The following is a 17,399-nucleotide window of genomic DNA, read 5'->3' as shown; positions in this document are numbered from 1 at the left end:
TGGATTCCCTTCCTCTCCATTTTGTGGATGTGGCCATCTTGTTTTGGTGTGTGTGGAGTCGTGTGCTAAGGGTGTATCACTTTAGTAGTTCTCTTTTTACATGATGATTGTATTTTAGTCTGATTATTAGGGTATCTTGGCACACAGGATATAGAACTGCACCTTTCCAAAGTTAATCCTAATTACTGTCCATTCTAATATTTGATATTCATATTTCCAACTTAAACAATTAAGAGATAGCGTGCTGAGATAATAAGAAATAAATTTTTAAACAGGAAAGAAAAAATAATAATGATAAGTACAAAACTTACTTAATAGAAATACATTCATGAATGCGACAAAATGTCTCAAATATAAACAGTCTGGCATTTTCAATAAAATCTTCTAGACAAGCTACCAAAAAAAAATCTGTGGCTAAAACGGATTCACACTCCCTTAATTTCTTTTGTGCTCCATCAAAGTCAAAATTCACATATAGGCATTCCACAAACTCTGTAATCGGATCTTTATATGCATATGATTCCTATAAGAATGCAACATTTTTAAGAAATGAAAAGAATATACTAAGTAAACTATTATATATTGTACAATTATTCAAAAACTGAAAAGTGCAGTGTACAACTATAACTAACGATTGTATATTAATTTATTGTGAACATTTTACATTCAATGGAAACTAATATTAGAAAACTACACTTCTGATTAAAAGCTCATTTCTCAATTAAGATTTTTCAATCTGTTAAACCTTCGCAAGATGACTATTGTAAAAAAAAAAAAAAAAAAAAAAAACCCCAATAATTATATCAATAAATTCACCAAATCAAGGTAACAATTAGTTATTCATGGCAAGGTGCGATTCTGTCACCTGTATACCAAGGCACCCTAACAATCAAATTAAAATAAAATTGTAAAATAAAAAAACTAAAGCAATACCCACCATTAACAGTGCATGACTCCCTGCCCAAGGAGAGAGACCCTCAAAATTGAAATAAAATAAAGTTGACACAATGGATGGTAGTCAGAAATTCACAAGCATTGACATTCTCTGAAGAAGTGATGCTCATGGGTGTTCCCTGTCTTTATTTTATTTCAGTTTTGTGGACACAGCACCTCTCCTCTGATGGATACATCTGCTTGAGCAGGGGCTCAATTCATTTGCACTGCTAATGGAGAATATTGCCTAATTTTCTTTAATCATTTTACTTTAATCTGATTATTAAAGGTTTTGTGGCAGGGTGCAATTCTTGTGTACCAAGGCAAACAAGAATTGTACCCCGCCAAGAATAATGCTAACTATTGATTTGATTTGTTGCTACAGTTATTTTGTGGTATAATTAGTGTTATTTTTTTTACAATATCTTGGAGACATCAAGTTTATTTTTGAAGCAATTAAATTTTATCCTTCTTTCTGTAAACTTCGGAGTACAGGATTTAGTGGTGGTAAGTGCTTGGGTGACTGAGGCTACAAGTTATCAATATACTATGTTTGCAAACTACAAACATGTTGTTTTCTGCTTGCTTATCCAATATTACTCCTTGATTATTTTATTTTTTTTTTTTAGTGTGACTTGCATGTAAGCCTGCTGTTTGGTTGGTTGCTGTTTTATGGTACACTGGAAACTAAGGCCACAATGCACCAAGTCAAAGTAAGCCCGCAGTGATGCTGTTTAACGTTGATTGGGTCTACTAGTCGACTATATTAAATTTCTTTCTTTTTTTTTTTCCTATTTCTTTTTTTGTAGTACTGGTGACTTTGAAAAAGTCACCTGTAATGGTAAAGCAGCCCCGATACTCATCACCTGTTTAGAAAATGCCCAACTGACAACACAGGCCAAAGGAACTCTATAATAGCTGTAGTTTAGGTGTTCTTGGGCAAAGTCAGTGATTCCCCCCCCCCCACTTCTGGAATACATATAGTTTTCGAACATGGTATATTGATATCTCATAGCTTCAGTTGTTGCCAACCATCTCATCATGCTTAGTAATTTAATCTTTTATTAGCATTAGAAAAAAAATAGCGTAAAGTAAAGCTTATACAGTATCAAAAAAAAAAAAAAAAAAAAAAAAATTCATTCCTTCTAATTTGTCTAATACTTTTCAACATTTATTCCAACAATCAATTAACATAAAAGACAGCAGCTTTTCAAAAAAAAAAAAAAAAAAAAAAAAAAAAAAAATTAGTTTTTCAATTCAGAAAGAAAAGTTTGATGAGATTTTCTCATAAAAGTTTAATAGGAGAGAGTGTTGCTACCTGAAAAACAAACATAAAAGCAGTCATTGCTAACTGATTAGCAGCCAGGTACTAACTCAGAGGCATTCATGAGCATTTTGCACTACTTTTTGCCCTTGTGCACTATAAAACTAATATTCAGAATAAAAAAAAAAATCTTTTATGTAAAGCGTCATGTAAATCACATGGATTGATTTCACATCCAATTTAGAAACTTAGCTATTTAACACAGTCCAGTTTATATTATATTCCTTCTTTGACTTTTTTCCTAGTCAAATACAAAAGAAGGAAGATGCTATAAATGATTTAATTTTCAAAAACTTGTTCAAACAAAAAATAAATGGCATATGCATCTTGTTTACAATGTGACTTTAAATCCTGTGTATCTAATATTGGTACAACCAAAACTCTTGTAAACTGTTTGAGCATTTTAAATGATGCAATAAAATTATCAAAGATTGCATAGGAAACTCAAAAATGTCCTCAGAAACAATAGTTTCTTAAGACATCAAATCAAGTATTAAAACAGAATAATCAATTTTTCATAAAGTTATAACTGTAGACTTGTGTACTTTGATCATACCTGCTTGATAGTTACTGGTTATTTGTTGAATTTTTTTAATCAAGAAACCAAAGACCAAACTTTGCTATCTAAAATCATTCCCACCAATTCCAACAAGGGACATAAATAGCGAGCTTTAGCATGGTATCAGTGTTCACTAATATTCCTTTCTGATGCCAAATTTAGTCTTTATGTAATCTTGACACAGAAACACACTTTGCCTCCTTCCTACCCTATACTACTCTTTAGCACATTCACTGTCATCTATATCTGAGAATGCTGTTCGATGAGCCATAACTTTAACTTTTGGAAGAATGTTGAGAAATAACAACATTCCAAAATCCTCAACGTTCTGAAAATTCGTAAATAATGGTTGAAAAGTAAAAGTCTGAAATTCATAGCTAAAAGCAAACACTTCTGGGCTGAGCTGTAAATCAGAACAGTATTCAAAATTTTATTGAAAGTTTATTCTATGTATATAAACTAACTAACAAATAAAAATTCGTTACCAAGCTATGAAAAAACAAATCATTGATGCCAATAGTCCAGAGTTCAATCAGTATGCTGATGGAATAGAGCAGTTCATTTCATGTGCCTTTACTTTTACACCACTTATTTATTGGCCACTTAAGAATAACTGCCTATATGGTTTACAGCACAACACTTGGAGCTGTTGTTGTTGGTTTAGGGATTTATTAGGCTTGTTGTTGTTATTATTTGGTTTTTAGGAGCATTAGCAACTAAGGCCACATTACTCTGGGGATATGCGGTGGTCATTCTCTGACCTTTCCGCATCCTCCGTATTTGGTGGTCATGGGCTCGAACCCCGGTCTAATCAAGAAGCGTGTGCTATGCACTGCTGCTCCTGCCCAACTGGCTACGGAGGTGCCGATTTATTTGGCGCATCGGCAAATATGGCTATAGTGCACCAAACACCTGAAGCAAGTGTTCATTGGTGGTGAATGTGTTAAATATAATATCTTGGATATAACTGATCTCATGGCTAGCCAAGACTATTTCCATTTCAAGGGATAACTTTATCTTTACAAAAGAAGGGGGACTAAGCATGGGAAATTTCTCCTCCGATAGTAGGGGTCTTAGTGCTGATCTTCAGTCAGAAACTTTATCTAACACCCAAAATGTGCCCTGCCTGCGGCACACATTCATACATAATATACTCTTGATATATGCATAAATACATACTGTTAATGTAAAGGGCTAGTCAGGCAGTTAAAGTGGTAAACATAAAAAGGGCAGTTTTAATGGCAAATACAAGAGAGCAGAGAGTATATATTTCCGATAAAGAATATTCTGTAATCACATTATGCTGTGTGCAAATAAATTTTGGGCATTTTAAAGGTCTCAACAATGTACTATATTTTCAGTTGTAAAATTGCACAAAATAAACTATACCTGTTGTATAACTTTCACCAAGTCCTTCATTACAGAACGGCGCTGTTTGTTAGTGATGATGGCTGTTGCCAAGTATCGTAGAATGTGAGGACAAATAGTCTGGATTGCATTTAGATACCTATAACAAAGAATATAGATTAGTTCCCCATGAATTTTTAATTATCCTGTATTTTTTTAAAAATTTAATTAATAAATTAACTGAAACCAATGGGAGGGTGTGAAAACAACTATTGCTAGTCACCAACTTCTGATTATTTAAATTCTACAAAATTATACTATTTACCATGTACTTTCCTCTTAGTGTTAGCAAAAAGATAACTTGCATACAGTCGGTCCTCGTATAACGTGTTTACGTTACACGAATTCGATCATACACGATTTATAAATAGGGGAACGTTATCTTATATAACACGAACCGAATTCGCTTATGCATGATTCGCCTTTGTGTTTACAAGAAATGGCAGTCGAACGCGGAATCACCCCAACCGATAGGAATGAAGAAGATTCTGAAAATGTATTTATGTGTTTTATATCAGTGAAGGGGAAACACATTTCACCATAATAACGTAAAAACCAACACAATTCCAGCTATCGATATAATCGCAAATGCAATTAGATCAAGTTTACTACCAGTTTATAACAGATTCCACTAGCAGAAACGAAACTGGAAATTGTTTTTATTGTTTTATGGTAGTAACCCCCAGAAATGTGCTTTAGTAAAATGTGGGGTGTATCTCGACCTTTACGGTGTTGTTTATTCAGTTGCTATACGCACGCAGCTTTGTTTATATGTATTAAGCGTGCCTCCTCGTTTTGTAATTGCGCTTTATTCCCTAAAAATTAGTAAAATACTTAAAAGGTGTGAAAAGGAAGCGTCCTGGCGAAGACACTGCAGATTCAGAGAGAGAGAAAAAAAAAAAGCAATATCGATAAACAGAGGCGGACTGGGTCAAAAATTCTTACCCGGGAAAATTTATAGTGGCCTCATACTACGGTATTTGGCCAAAATCACACTGGCCTCCGGCCCACTGGGATTTCCTGGGTAAGGCTTATCGCCTCTGTCGATAGAGAAAAAAATATGAAATTGTGAAACGCTTTGAGCGAAATGAAAGACAATGTGATATTGCACGTGCTACAGACCTAAATGAGGCAACGCCAAGAATTACAAAGAATGCGGAGAAAATAAAAACAACTTTCATAGCGGGAACAACTCAAAGTGTAATTAAAATCCATTAGATTAAGACACAAGAATTGGAAGAGATGGAACGGCTGTCATCTGTTTGGATAGAAAATCAAACAAAAAACAAGTTTACGATAGAAGCAAAAGCATTAGCAATATTTTATTACATAATAGTCGTAATAAAATACGTAAGCATTTTATTACGACTTACGCATTATACTTACGTATAATTTATACTTAACGTATTATAAAATACGTAAGTATTTTATTACGACTATTTTATTTAATATAATAAATTTTTTACGAATAAAATACGTATTTTATTCGTAAAAAATACTTTTTTAGTATTAAAAATACTAAAAATACTTTATTATAATATAATAAATAATAAAAATATTTATTTTTTATTATTTATTATATTATAATTAAAAAAATATTGTATTTTTTATTACGTATTTTATAACGATTAAAATTACCCGATTATTGTGTTTGGTAATGTTTTGGTTCCAAATGTGTGTTCAATCTTGGGTGGTCGGCACCTAACCCCACTTTTCCCATAGGGCCTGTTGTTTATATTGCACGATTTTGCATTGCACGAGGTTTTCTAGGAACACAACTATCGTGCTATACGAGGACAGACTGTATTTGTATTTTGTTTTTTATCAAATGTTTGTCAGATGCCCCTGCTTTGAGACATCCCAAGCAAAGGTATCTGAGCAAAATATACTTTAAATATTACAGCAGATCATCGAAAATCCCAACATCAATAATTCAAATGAGTCAGCATTTATTTTTTATTATGCTGGTGCCATAAAATAATTACAATAAGTGCCAGTTATTGTGATCACATTTGCAAATTTAATTTTGATTTTATTAAACAGCAATTATAATAACTGAAAATCAGAGGAATATTATCTACAGGCTATAAAAATGAAACAAATTTACACTTTATTACCTTACCAATTAACAAAATAAAAATAAATTTATGTTTACATACATAGCTTAATTAATGTACATAAAATACTAACTAAACATAGCACTTTGTAATCTGTTATTCAACACACTTTGTAATCTGAAATGATTTACCAATGATTTTATTCTGAATGTCAAAAAGTATTGTGAATGAGAAGGCAAAATGGGCATGCTCTTGCTTATCCTAGAGGTGCTACCACATCCTTCAGTGGAAATATTAAACAAAATAGACGGCAGATTCGAGGTCATGTTTCTACTACCAAACGTTACCACACTCCTCGAACCAATGGACCAGGGAGTCATCGAAAAGTTGAAGAGAATCTACAAAACACGCTTGCATTGTTTACTTTTAACAGAAGGCAATGAAAAAAGCATTGTAGCTTTTTCGAAAAAGCGCAATCTAAATGACAGCTCCTACATGTTAGCTGACGCTTGGGAATCACTCACTGCACAGCATTTAAAAAATGCTTGGAAAAAATTGTGCTTATTGCAGAAGAAACCATAGGAGATGAGCAGAATCGAACTGAAGATGTAAGGGTGTGGCTGGAAAATGGTATTGAAAACGGTTCACTTTACGCTGATTCGCTATAACACTGTTCTTATATTATAACCCGTATCTGACTATAACGCTGTTACAGATCACTATAACGCTCTTTTACAGATTGTATTTTTGGCATATTTAACGAAATCGTTTCATTTGATGGAGTCGATAGCTTGAAAATGAATAGCAAAACAGCATTAAAACGTTTCCCAAGCCCATTTGCAAAATTTTCCCACACTCGGTGAAATTTTCTCGCATGCTAATTTAACTGCAGTACAGTGACTTGTTACGTAGTTCCGAAATCAACATTTAAAAAAATTATCAAGTATATTGCTTGTAAAATCTGCGTTATATACATTTATCCGAAGTCTAGTTATCACTCAGTACAGTATTAGACATCGTGCGTAAAGGACAGTTTACTCGAACATTGTATCGTAATTAATGCAACCAACGCAGTTACATTTTCGAAGAGCTAATAATGACCGACAGGAATGAAAAAGCAACGTCTGGGCACAGTACGAAAACTATAAATGTAAGAAAAAGACTGAATTTGAAAATTAAATTAGACGTTTTGAAGCGAATTGATTCCGGTCAACGACAAGTGGATGTGTGCCATAATTTAGGACTTGCAACTTTAACTGTAAGAACAATTATAAAAAAAATAAAGAATTAATTTTAGCAGCGGGAAAAATAGCTGTTCCACTGCAAGCAACTAGGGCTAAGCCGGCTATTAGGATTGAAATGGAAAGACTAATTTTATTGAAGATAATATTCGAATGCAGAATTCAGTTAAATTAAATATAAAAAAAAAAAAAAAAAAAGAGAAAAAGAGATTAGCCAATATGATGATCTGAAGAAAACTCGCCTAAAAAAAAAAAAAAAATATGGAACCATTTAAAACTTGTAAGGGCTGGTAGAATAGATTTAAAATCCAGGGAGAAGCCACTAGTGCAGATCAAGGAGCTGAAACTTTCAAAAAGAACTTGTTAAAATTATTGAAGAGGGGTATTATGTGTCTTCTCAACAAATTTTTAGCATAGATGAAGCAGAACTTTTGTGGAAACAAATGCCTAAAAGAAGTTTTATATTGAAAGAAGAAAAAAACATGCCTGGTTTCAAAGCGGCGAAGGATCGGTTGACTTTATTGTTGGGTGATAACTCTGTGGGGGATTTAAAATTAATACCCCTTTTAGTTTATTTTGTAGAGGGCCAAAGTTCAACTCAAAATCCACACATTTTTCATGATTAAATTCATCACTTAAATTGGAATTTTAAGTTTACTTTTGATACATAAGTAATTACCACATAATTATATATGTATGTAATGCAGAATATTTTATATGTACAAATATTTGAAAATATTTTGACCGACATTTGTGCATCTTTTCACTACCGTTTATTATTGATTAGGAAATATCCTATGGCACCGACCGCAACTCACAAATACATATGTTTATGGGAAAGCGGCGCTCGCTTAGCGCGGATTCACTTAGCGCTCTGTTTTTCCGGAACGAATGGTCAGCGTTAAGTGGGGGTCACCTGTATATTATAATTATATATATATATAAAAAAAAAAAAAAAAAAAAAAATCAAACAAATATATATGTTATAATTACTGTTGTTGTTGTTGATATAAAAACATATCAATGATCAAGTCTCGTCCTTTGGGATGGTTGAAAAACACAAAGAGACTCCAATGTATCAGCCATGTTCTCTGCTGTAGAGATTGAAGATGTGTTCCAGAATTCTGAAAATAATAAAAATTAAAGTATACTATGAAATGAAATAAATAACTGTTTGAATTTCACTAAAAATGCACCTTTCTGTAAAATAATTTCAATAAAGTTTTTTTTTTTTTTTTTTGTAATGCAATAAAAAAGAATCAAAGCAAACCATTACCAAATTTAGTTTTTCATTTCATGTTTCATCAAAGAAATATAAAATTTTCTTTAGCATTTGGCTCCAAAATAATTTTGGACATCTGAGTTTGGTATAAAGTTTCTTACTAAATATAGTGAGCAGTGCTGAAGTCTAGATTAAAGTTATCATAGCTACACACATCGTATTTTTTAAAAATTATTGCACTGCCAAACAAGCAATATATGCCCAAATATAGAAAGAAATGTAAGTTTGTGTGTATTGTCTTTAGAACAATTATTTGCATGTTTGTAGGATGAAAAAACTAGAATGTCTTACAGGAGGGATACAGTCTGCTAAAAATTCAAAGTGAAATGGACAGGTTAGTTTCCTGGTAAGTGGGTAAATTAATTTTTATTTTTTCCTCTTCTCTTCTACATAGGTATGCCTAGGTCAAGCTCAGTCTACAAGGCACCCTTCTGGAGTACTGTAATTTGTGCCAACTCAATTGCTGCCCCCTCCCCCTCCACCACTTACAATAAAAAACTATTTTGTTCACATTTCCCCTAAAAACTGCGAAAAACATTGAATTCTTAGGAACAGTCGTCGAGGGCCATGGCAGAATAATGAATTACCAATTCAAAAAAAAAAAAAAATTTAACAATAACTTAAAACTGGTAACTATAAAACTCTTTTCCCAATGTTTGTGTTTCTATTTTTTACACACACACACACACACACACACACACACACACACACACACACACACACACACACACACACACACACACACACACACACACACACACCATTAAAAAAGTTTTCCAAGGGAGTGGAGGTTTAGAACTTCTTGCAAGGAAATTAGAAGGGAAAATGACCCAAAGATATAAAACATTAACTACACAAATAAAAATGAAAAGATACACATACATAAGTTACAAACGATTTTAAAGTACTATTTCAGAATTTATAAATATTTTACTTTGCTAATGGGAAATACTTTTAAACTGAGGATTTCTAATTGCTTAACATTCTGTTCATTAAACTCATTACCAAGTTGGAAGGATGAATTCCAAAGGAGTTCATCCTTCCAACTATAACCCTCAAATTAGAAAAATATAACATAGTGTAATCAGTATAATTAATATCTGTAGCATTAAAAAAAACTGCCAAGGAGGGAGGACTAATTATGGCCAATATGGTAGACAGACACGGTTATTCTTTAACCAAAAATACTAATGGATCTACATAAATAAAGTATTATAAATTCAGCTTTCAACATACCTTAAAAGGTAACAATTGCAATAAGACACAGCAACAATCCACTAAGTAATTAAGAAATGTTCAGAACCATCAGAACTTAACGGAAAATGCTTTACATGGTAGATGCTATCCAATTATGGATACCGACAAAAACAATTGCAATATGTCACTTCCATTATATCAAAATCTTTATACTAAAAAGGTTTTAGGGCTGAAGCCTCAGATTATAGAAAATTCACTAATTGAACAAGTTAGTGCATAGCATCATTTTTGTTCTACTTCATATAGTTAATGCCTTCACAACAAGTTGTCCCGATATTGCACTACCTCGAATAAGCAATGCTTCACTAGTGGAGATGGCTAATGTTACTTATTCTCGGAGGATACCCCTGGGTGGTGGTATCCACCAAGGATAAGTAACACTAGTGTTGATGAGAATAAGTAACATTAGTTTTCTCCATTGGTGAAGCACTGCTTATTTGAGGTAGTGCAATATCAGGGCAATCCATTGTGAAGGCATTCACAATATGAGATGTAACAAAAACTATGGCATTTCACCTGCTTTGGTGATTTACTATGAACTAACACAATGCTATGCACTAAGTTGTTTTATTATCAAAATGTTATATTGTTTAATATAAAAATAAAGCTAATTTCTATATTTAAAAAACATTAAGTGGGAAAACATCATTATAATAACACACTGTGTATTGTTTATCACATACTTTTTATGTGGGAAACTTGTTATGCTGGAAAATAATATGTTACAACATAGTTGATAATGGGAATTAAGAAAAAAAACTTAGTACAGGGGAAGATGTCTCATGCAGGAATTGATGTTTGCAACATTTACTGCTAAATAGAGAGTAAATAATAACAATGAAAGGAAAAAAAAAGTTTAAGAGAAAATACAGAGTAAAGAACAGGTTTTTTTAGAATATACTGTAATGAGATTTCATAATTAAATAAAAATTGAGTTCTATAAAACAATTTCCTATTATCAGCTATTCATGCATAACTATGTTATTGTTATGCACGAATAACTATGTAATTGAGTTTATCTAAGACTAGGGCTTTTTTCTGCCAGAACATTCCAGAAGTTAAAAAGAAATAAAATAAATATTTAAATTTTAAAAAATAATTTAAAATAATTATTTATTATTAATAATGTTGTTGGCACCATTATTTTCTATAAATTTTTCTGGGGAGGACCCCTTCCATGGGGTTTCTGGATTACTTCCTCAACGTTCCAGAAGTTTATATTTTACAAAAAAAAGCCCTGTCAAAAGACTAACTTGAATTTAATTTATTGCACAATTATATTATAAACTAGAAGTTATTTCGAAATACAACTGAATATATAAAAATAAGTCAGAACAAAACTCATTTCAAATAAACCAAAAATCATTGAACGTAAGAACTCACATTTGATTCGATGTATTCTTTTAAACGAGTCAAATCCTCTAAAGCAGTTTCCCAATTCTGCATTAAAATTTCCGATGCTAGCTTACCCCATAAGCTATTTAAGAAATTTTTATCTGAGGGTGGCACCTAAAATTAAATAAAAGTTCTTAATTGATGCTTTTTAAAAATCTCTGTTTATTTCTCTTTGTAGATATGAATATTAATTTTTAAAAACTTTATTAATGTGATGTAGAAGGTAAGTCTGAGACTAAGGTTTTCTGTTATGCTTTCTACAAGAGAAGAGAACATTATCTTTAAGTCAATGGCACCTGGCAAAAAACTTTTCAGAATATGTTCTCAAAGTCATCATTCTTACTTGGCTGTAAGACAAGTCTACATGTACACTGCCAATTTCCTGCACCTAGTCTGGTTTATGCAGTTGGCACTGATTTCAAATAGTACCATTAGTGAACAATGTGCTATGATCACATTTTTGTGATCAGAAGGAGTCAAACCTACCCAGATTCAAAAAGCAAGCACAACATGAAAAAAAGTGTATTAGTCAATTGAAAGGTGTATGAATGGGTGAAAAAGTTTAGAAATGGCATTAATGTAGTCAGCACTGTTTATCGTTGAAGTTGTCAGATAGTTTGAGTATTCTTTGTCAACCACAATTGTTCTGCCACTTCTAAACCTTTCTATCCATTCATACACTTTTCTTTGATTAATATGCTTTTCTAGATATTGTGCTAACATTCTTATGTGAATCTGAAAAAGCACACTATTCATTAATGGTGCAACTGAAAAGCAAAGCTGATATAATTATAACTCGGTTGTATAAAATAGACTGAGAGCAACACATGCACGTAGACTCATCTAACATAGGAGGTAGGATGACCTTGGTTGGGGAGAGGGAGAGAGAAAGAGACTGCTATATAAGACAGCGAACAAAAAAATATAAGGATTTCCTGTTTATTTAATTAACACTTTTAGAAAAGTTCAATAATCTGTCACCAACCACAGGGAGATATGTCCTTGAAAAGTACTGTTTGGCAAAATTGCAGCTGTGAAGACAAAGCTCGTAGAGAAAATATGGGCTGGTGGGAAAAACAATAAATATGCCAACAAAATATATGAAAAACGCACACAGCAAACTTCATTTTCCTAAAAGTGATAATAAGGGTGACAATACAATAAGAAAAATAAATAAATAAAATAAAAACAAGTTGATGGAACAAGACATACGTATATACATACAAAATGTTGACTATCTTCCTAGGTTGCATCTTAATTTGACACAGCAAAACATGGCAATGCTCAAAACATTAAAAAAGCAAGTACAAAAAATGTCAGAGAAACATATACAGCAGACTCTCGATTAACCAGGACACTTCAAGACTCCAAATAAAAAAAAAAAAACAACACAAAAAAAAAAAAAAAAAAAAAAAAAAAACAACCAGAAATCAAAAAATTCAAGTAATAACTTGAATAGGTATAAACAGATATTTTGCAAGTCGTAAATAAGCGACAAGTGGCATTATAAGTCGTCACTGGGAGATTAGTGTACCTATTATCTTGCAATCCCCAGTCTTCACACCTGCCGCTCAAAAAAAAAAAAAAAAAAAACCCCACTAAATGTTTAGTTTGTTTTAGTGCGTCACAATTAAGTGGTACCCCAGCTGAAAACCACTGCTCTAAGGAATCATTATAATAAGGATGTATCAAAATGACCAAACATTAACAAATATCACGTGGAATTCAGATTTGTCAATAATAATATAGTAGCAATATGTTATTAGTCATTCTTGAGGTACGTAAAACTCGACGAGGTAAGAAGTCCTGGAAGTATCTCTTAAGTATGTTGGGGACTTTTGTATTTTTGGATTGACCGGGATTTGTTTTTTACCACCTATCCCAGAAAATCGAGAGTCTACTGTATATGTTAGTAAAAAAAAAAAACAAACAAAAACACCACCCTAGAAAGAAGCTACAGCACATCCATACGTGTCATTGACAAACTAGACTAAACTGCTGTATGCTGTAAGATTGGGAAAAACTGAGTTGAGTTAAATGGCAATTGTCCTGGTGTGCTCTAAATATAGTCTTTTAATTCTCAGTGTGACTCAAGTTTATGCTCTACCCAATGATTCCCAAAAGTTTATGAACCATTGGGACAGAGCATAAACAAATTCCCCCCATCTTGCACTACCTAATTATACTCCCTCCCCCCACATGATCAACTGGAGGCAGAAAGATTTTTTTTTTTTTTTTTGTTACTGAACTGTGCATATTTTTAAGTACATTACTTGAAAGCTGTGGTTGGGGAAGATTATTGTATATTAATAAATGGTAATAAAAAAAATACAACTTAGAACTGAAAAGATATAGAAGTCAGATTAAAATTTTTAAAACCTTTAATTTAAAGAAATATATTAAAAAAAATTTTTTTTTTGTGTTCTTAGACAATTAACACAGTTTAACTATTTTGATATACCTCTGTTCAATATGAAATGAATTTGTATGTGTGTCCCGTTATATTTTTTATAACAGTGATAGACATTGCTGCACTGTATGGTGCATAAAAAAAAGTGTTCCTTCTTCCTATAATTCCAAGCAAGACTCTGGATTGCCTCAACCAACAGAAGCAGTTTATTTCAATGTTCATCTTTCTGACTAAAGGTAAACTTCTTGCAATCTGGAACAAACTGTACAGGGCAAAAAAAAAAAAAAATAAAAATAAATAAATAAAATAAAAAGAAAATAATAAAATAGTTTTCTTCCTTATACAGTTTTTTTTCACCTTTCATTTTTTCTTGATTAGGTGTGATGACACAATTCAATATGGAATCCAGAAACGTTAAGTAGTTCTGTCGTGCAGAGCTTGGTTAGCTTACTGTGAACTCTAATACTTTATACGTATTTCACATGAAATTTTTATAATTATTGCTAAGAAAATTTTGGACTGAAATTGATAAAGTTCTGGAAGAAAAAGGAAAACATTTGTATATAACACTTGCTGCTTTAAAATGTGAATTTATCGTACTTATAGGCATATATGACAGAAGCAATTTCTTAAAAATGCTTGCTTCAATAATATTTTCAATATTTAAGATATTCTTGATACAAGTAATAACAGAGATCAACATGGGATAAGCTTTCTTTGAAAAGAAAGGAAAAGAAAAAATAGGATGGGTCACACTGGACATTTGTTAAATACCACATTAATAAAGAAATTTATTTTAACTTCTAAATTGTCAATAATTATTTCTGACACATCCTACACCTTTTCCCCCTCTTCCCCAGTCATCATTTGAATTCTGCATGTTGTTATTTTCTAACTGTGAACACTCTCATTCAGTGTTCAAGTTTTGAGTTATGAATTTTTAAAGTTGTACTAGACCCTACTGTCATCAATTCATTCCACTTTGCCAATGTTATGAACCATTGGGACAGAAACTACAGCAAATTATAAAAGAATACTTACTAAAAGTCTATAAAAATACAGGAATTCAGCAGCTCCAGAATAGATCCCACATTCATACTGAAACTTGGCAAATGTGTAAAGAAAGTCAATCATCTCAGATTTGAACTAAAAATAAAAGAGACCATTATTAACTAAAATTAACATAATTCAGAATAACTTTGTACTTATTCTGCTGAGATGCCTCACAGCTGATGTCCCATTAAAAAATATTTAAATAGGCAAGAAATAATTTAAAATTATGCACTTTTGTAAAGTCATTCTTTATTTTAAATTATAATGGATATAACCACAAATAATATTTTTAAAACTATAAACATATATTTTAACATGATGGCACCATTGGTGTACCTTGCATAAAGCACATTCAGTCATGAAAGCAGATGTACTGGTAACAGTACATCTGCTTTCAATATTTATCAATGATATTGACGAAGGTTGGAAGGTGGGGGTTAACGAGTCATCGCGGGTGAGCTATTGCAACAAGATCTAGGAAAATCGGGTCGATGGGCTGAGAAATGGCAGTTGAAGTTTAACATTGACAAATACAAGGTACTGCACATGGGTAGCAGTAACCCCAGAGTAACTTATCAACTGTGTTGTACTGCACTCAGGGTAGTGGAGAATAAAAAAGACCTAGGGTATTTGTGAAAAATTCTCTGAGCTGTGCAGACATGCTGTCAGAACAGCTCATGGGATTTTACCAATGATCCCTGCTAGCAACTTTGCTATCAGGGATAAGGAGGTAATTATCCCTTTGTATAAGGCCATGTTAGGCCACATCTTGAGTACTGTATACAGGTCTAAAGGCCTCACTTTAGGAAGGATGTAGATTTGCTGGTTGTAGAGAAGGGCAACCAGACTGGTGAAGAGAAGAAAAGGGTGCTCTTATCTAGAAAGGCTTCAGTTCTGCAAATTGCAGTGTCTTGAGACTAAGCACCCGCAGGGAGATCTGATTAAGGTGTTTTTTTTTTGGCTGATGCTATATAAGCTTGTTTTCTTGCATCATTTGCCATTACTATTACTATGTGAACATTATGAAAAAAACTTGTTCAAGTGGAAATGACATCGTCATTACTATTTAATTTTTTGTGATCATACCTTTCCAGTTCTAACATAATCAATAACACAAAGTAAAAATGGACAATCTAAAACCTGCACTGTTTTAACTAACAGACTTTTTTTGATGCATTCTGAGGAGTATCATGCCCATTTATGCATTAATAAGATGTCATATTATGTTAGAACCAAAAAATTTGGCAGCTGTGTTTCGTAAATGATATTCCACGAGTGATGTTCTATTTTAGTTTATCATGGTTGAATGACAGATGGCAAATCAACCACAAAGTGACAGGTGAATTCTTTCCTACATTACACAACTTGACTAAATTCAACGTATCACAAGATTAGAAGCTTCAGAACCTCTACCTGATAGTACTGATAACTTTCCCTCTCACCTTAAAAAAAAAAATTTGAAACTAACTCAGCCATGCATTATCATAAAAATGTCATAGATTTAGCCAAAATAACTTCCAATTAAATCAGAAAATGACATGCAAGTTAGACATCATAATCCTAAATTATAACTGGTGCAAAAGCATCATTTATGTAATGTGACTATAATGGTAAAACTAATTTTACTACACACAAGCCTCAAACAAAACAAACTTATAAATAAAGATATTTGTAAATTTGTTATATAGTTTCTGTAGCCTTTTGGCACTCATTTATATGGATTTAATTTATTTACACTTTATGACATCTTCCACATTTTAGTGACAACTTTCTACTGTCACAAAAGAATTTGAGAGAGAGAGAGAGAGAGAGAGGGGTCCTTATGTAAAATAATCCAGTCTGAATCCTTTTAACCCAAAGAAGAATGTTTAAACTGGACTTCTGCAAATGCCTAACCTGTGATAACAATTGAAGTGACACTTTTCTGCATACAAAATAAGATTCAATCAGCAAACTAATGCTGATGGTAATAAGCTATGTTAATACTTTCACTGCGTGCTTTTCCAAAGACCACTTTGACCTGTGATCGAAAAACTACAGAACTGAACCTATCTGGATTGGAGAGGACAGAGGCATTTTTTGGCTTTCTTCTCACTGTGGCTGAATTAGACAGCTATAGACTAAGGTTGCTTGGAAAAAATATGCTCTTTACCTTGTCAAATTGGAAGAAAATTGCCCTAAAGTTAGGTCGTTTCCCCTCTAAGTGGATCAATAAGTCCATGATGCATCATGATGTGGTTAATGTTCATCTTGATGAATTTCACCTGCAGAAATCAGAAGAGTTGCTATTATAGCAACAATGGATTTTTATAGAAAGATACTTATCACTGTTATGTAATTTCCCCACCTCGAGTGCAATTTAATAGATGAGGAATAATACTGTTTACTCTTCTGCAGGTGCTATTGGCCCAAGTTGCCACGACTTTTCCTGATGAGTCTGCATCATATTTATATATATATATATATATATATATATATATA

The 17,399-nt window shown here is 32.4% G+C and overlaps 1 protein-coding gene across 1 annotated transcript in view; it reads right to left on the bottom strand.

Annotated features, from left to right (window-relative positions):
• eIF3e (eukaryotic translation initiation factor 3 subunit e) overlaps window positions 1–17,399 on the bottom strand; it is an 84,080-nt gene that overhangs the window by 23,160 nt on the left and 43,521 nt on the right. Inside the window, exons 6-10 of the mRNA XM_090372104.1 lie at window positions 14,907–15,011; window positions 11,444–11,569; window positions 8,515–8,645; window positions 4,206–4,323; window positions 312–523 (exon numbers count right to left, since the gene is read on the bottom strand). Of these exons, the coding sequence (XP_090228230.1) occupies window positions 312–523; window positions 4,206–4,323; window positions 8,515–8,645; window positions 11,444–11,569; window positions 14,907–15,011 (692 nt within the window). The remainder of the gene's footprint in view (window positions 1–311; window positions 524–4,205; window positions 4,324–8,514; window positions 8,646–11,443; window positions 11,570–14,906; window positions 15,012–17,399) is intronic.

This window comes from Mastigoproctus giganteus, chromosome 4, assembly GCF_048544385.1.
Source record: "Mastigoproctus giganteus isolate SK-2022 chromosome 4, ASM4854438v1, whole genome shotgun sequence".
NCBI classification, from domain to species: Eukaryota; Metazoa; Arthropoda; class Arachnida; order Uropygi; family Thelyphonidae; genus Mastigoproctus; species Mastigoproctus giganteus.
Note: the sequence above shows the minus strand (reverse complement) of the source record. Positions and strands in the feature narration are given on the sequence as shown.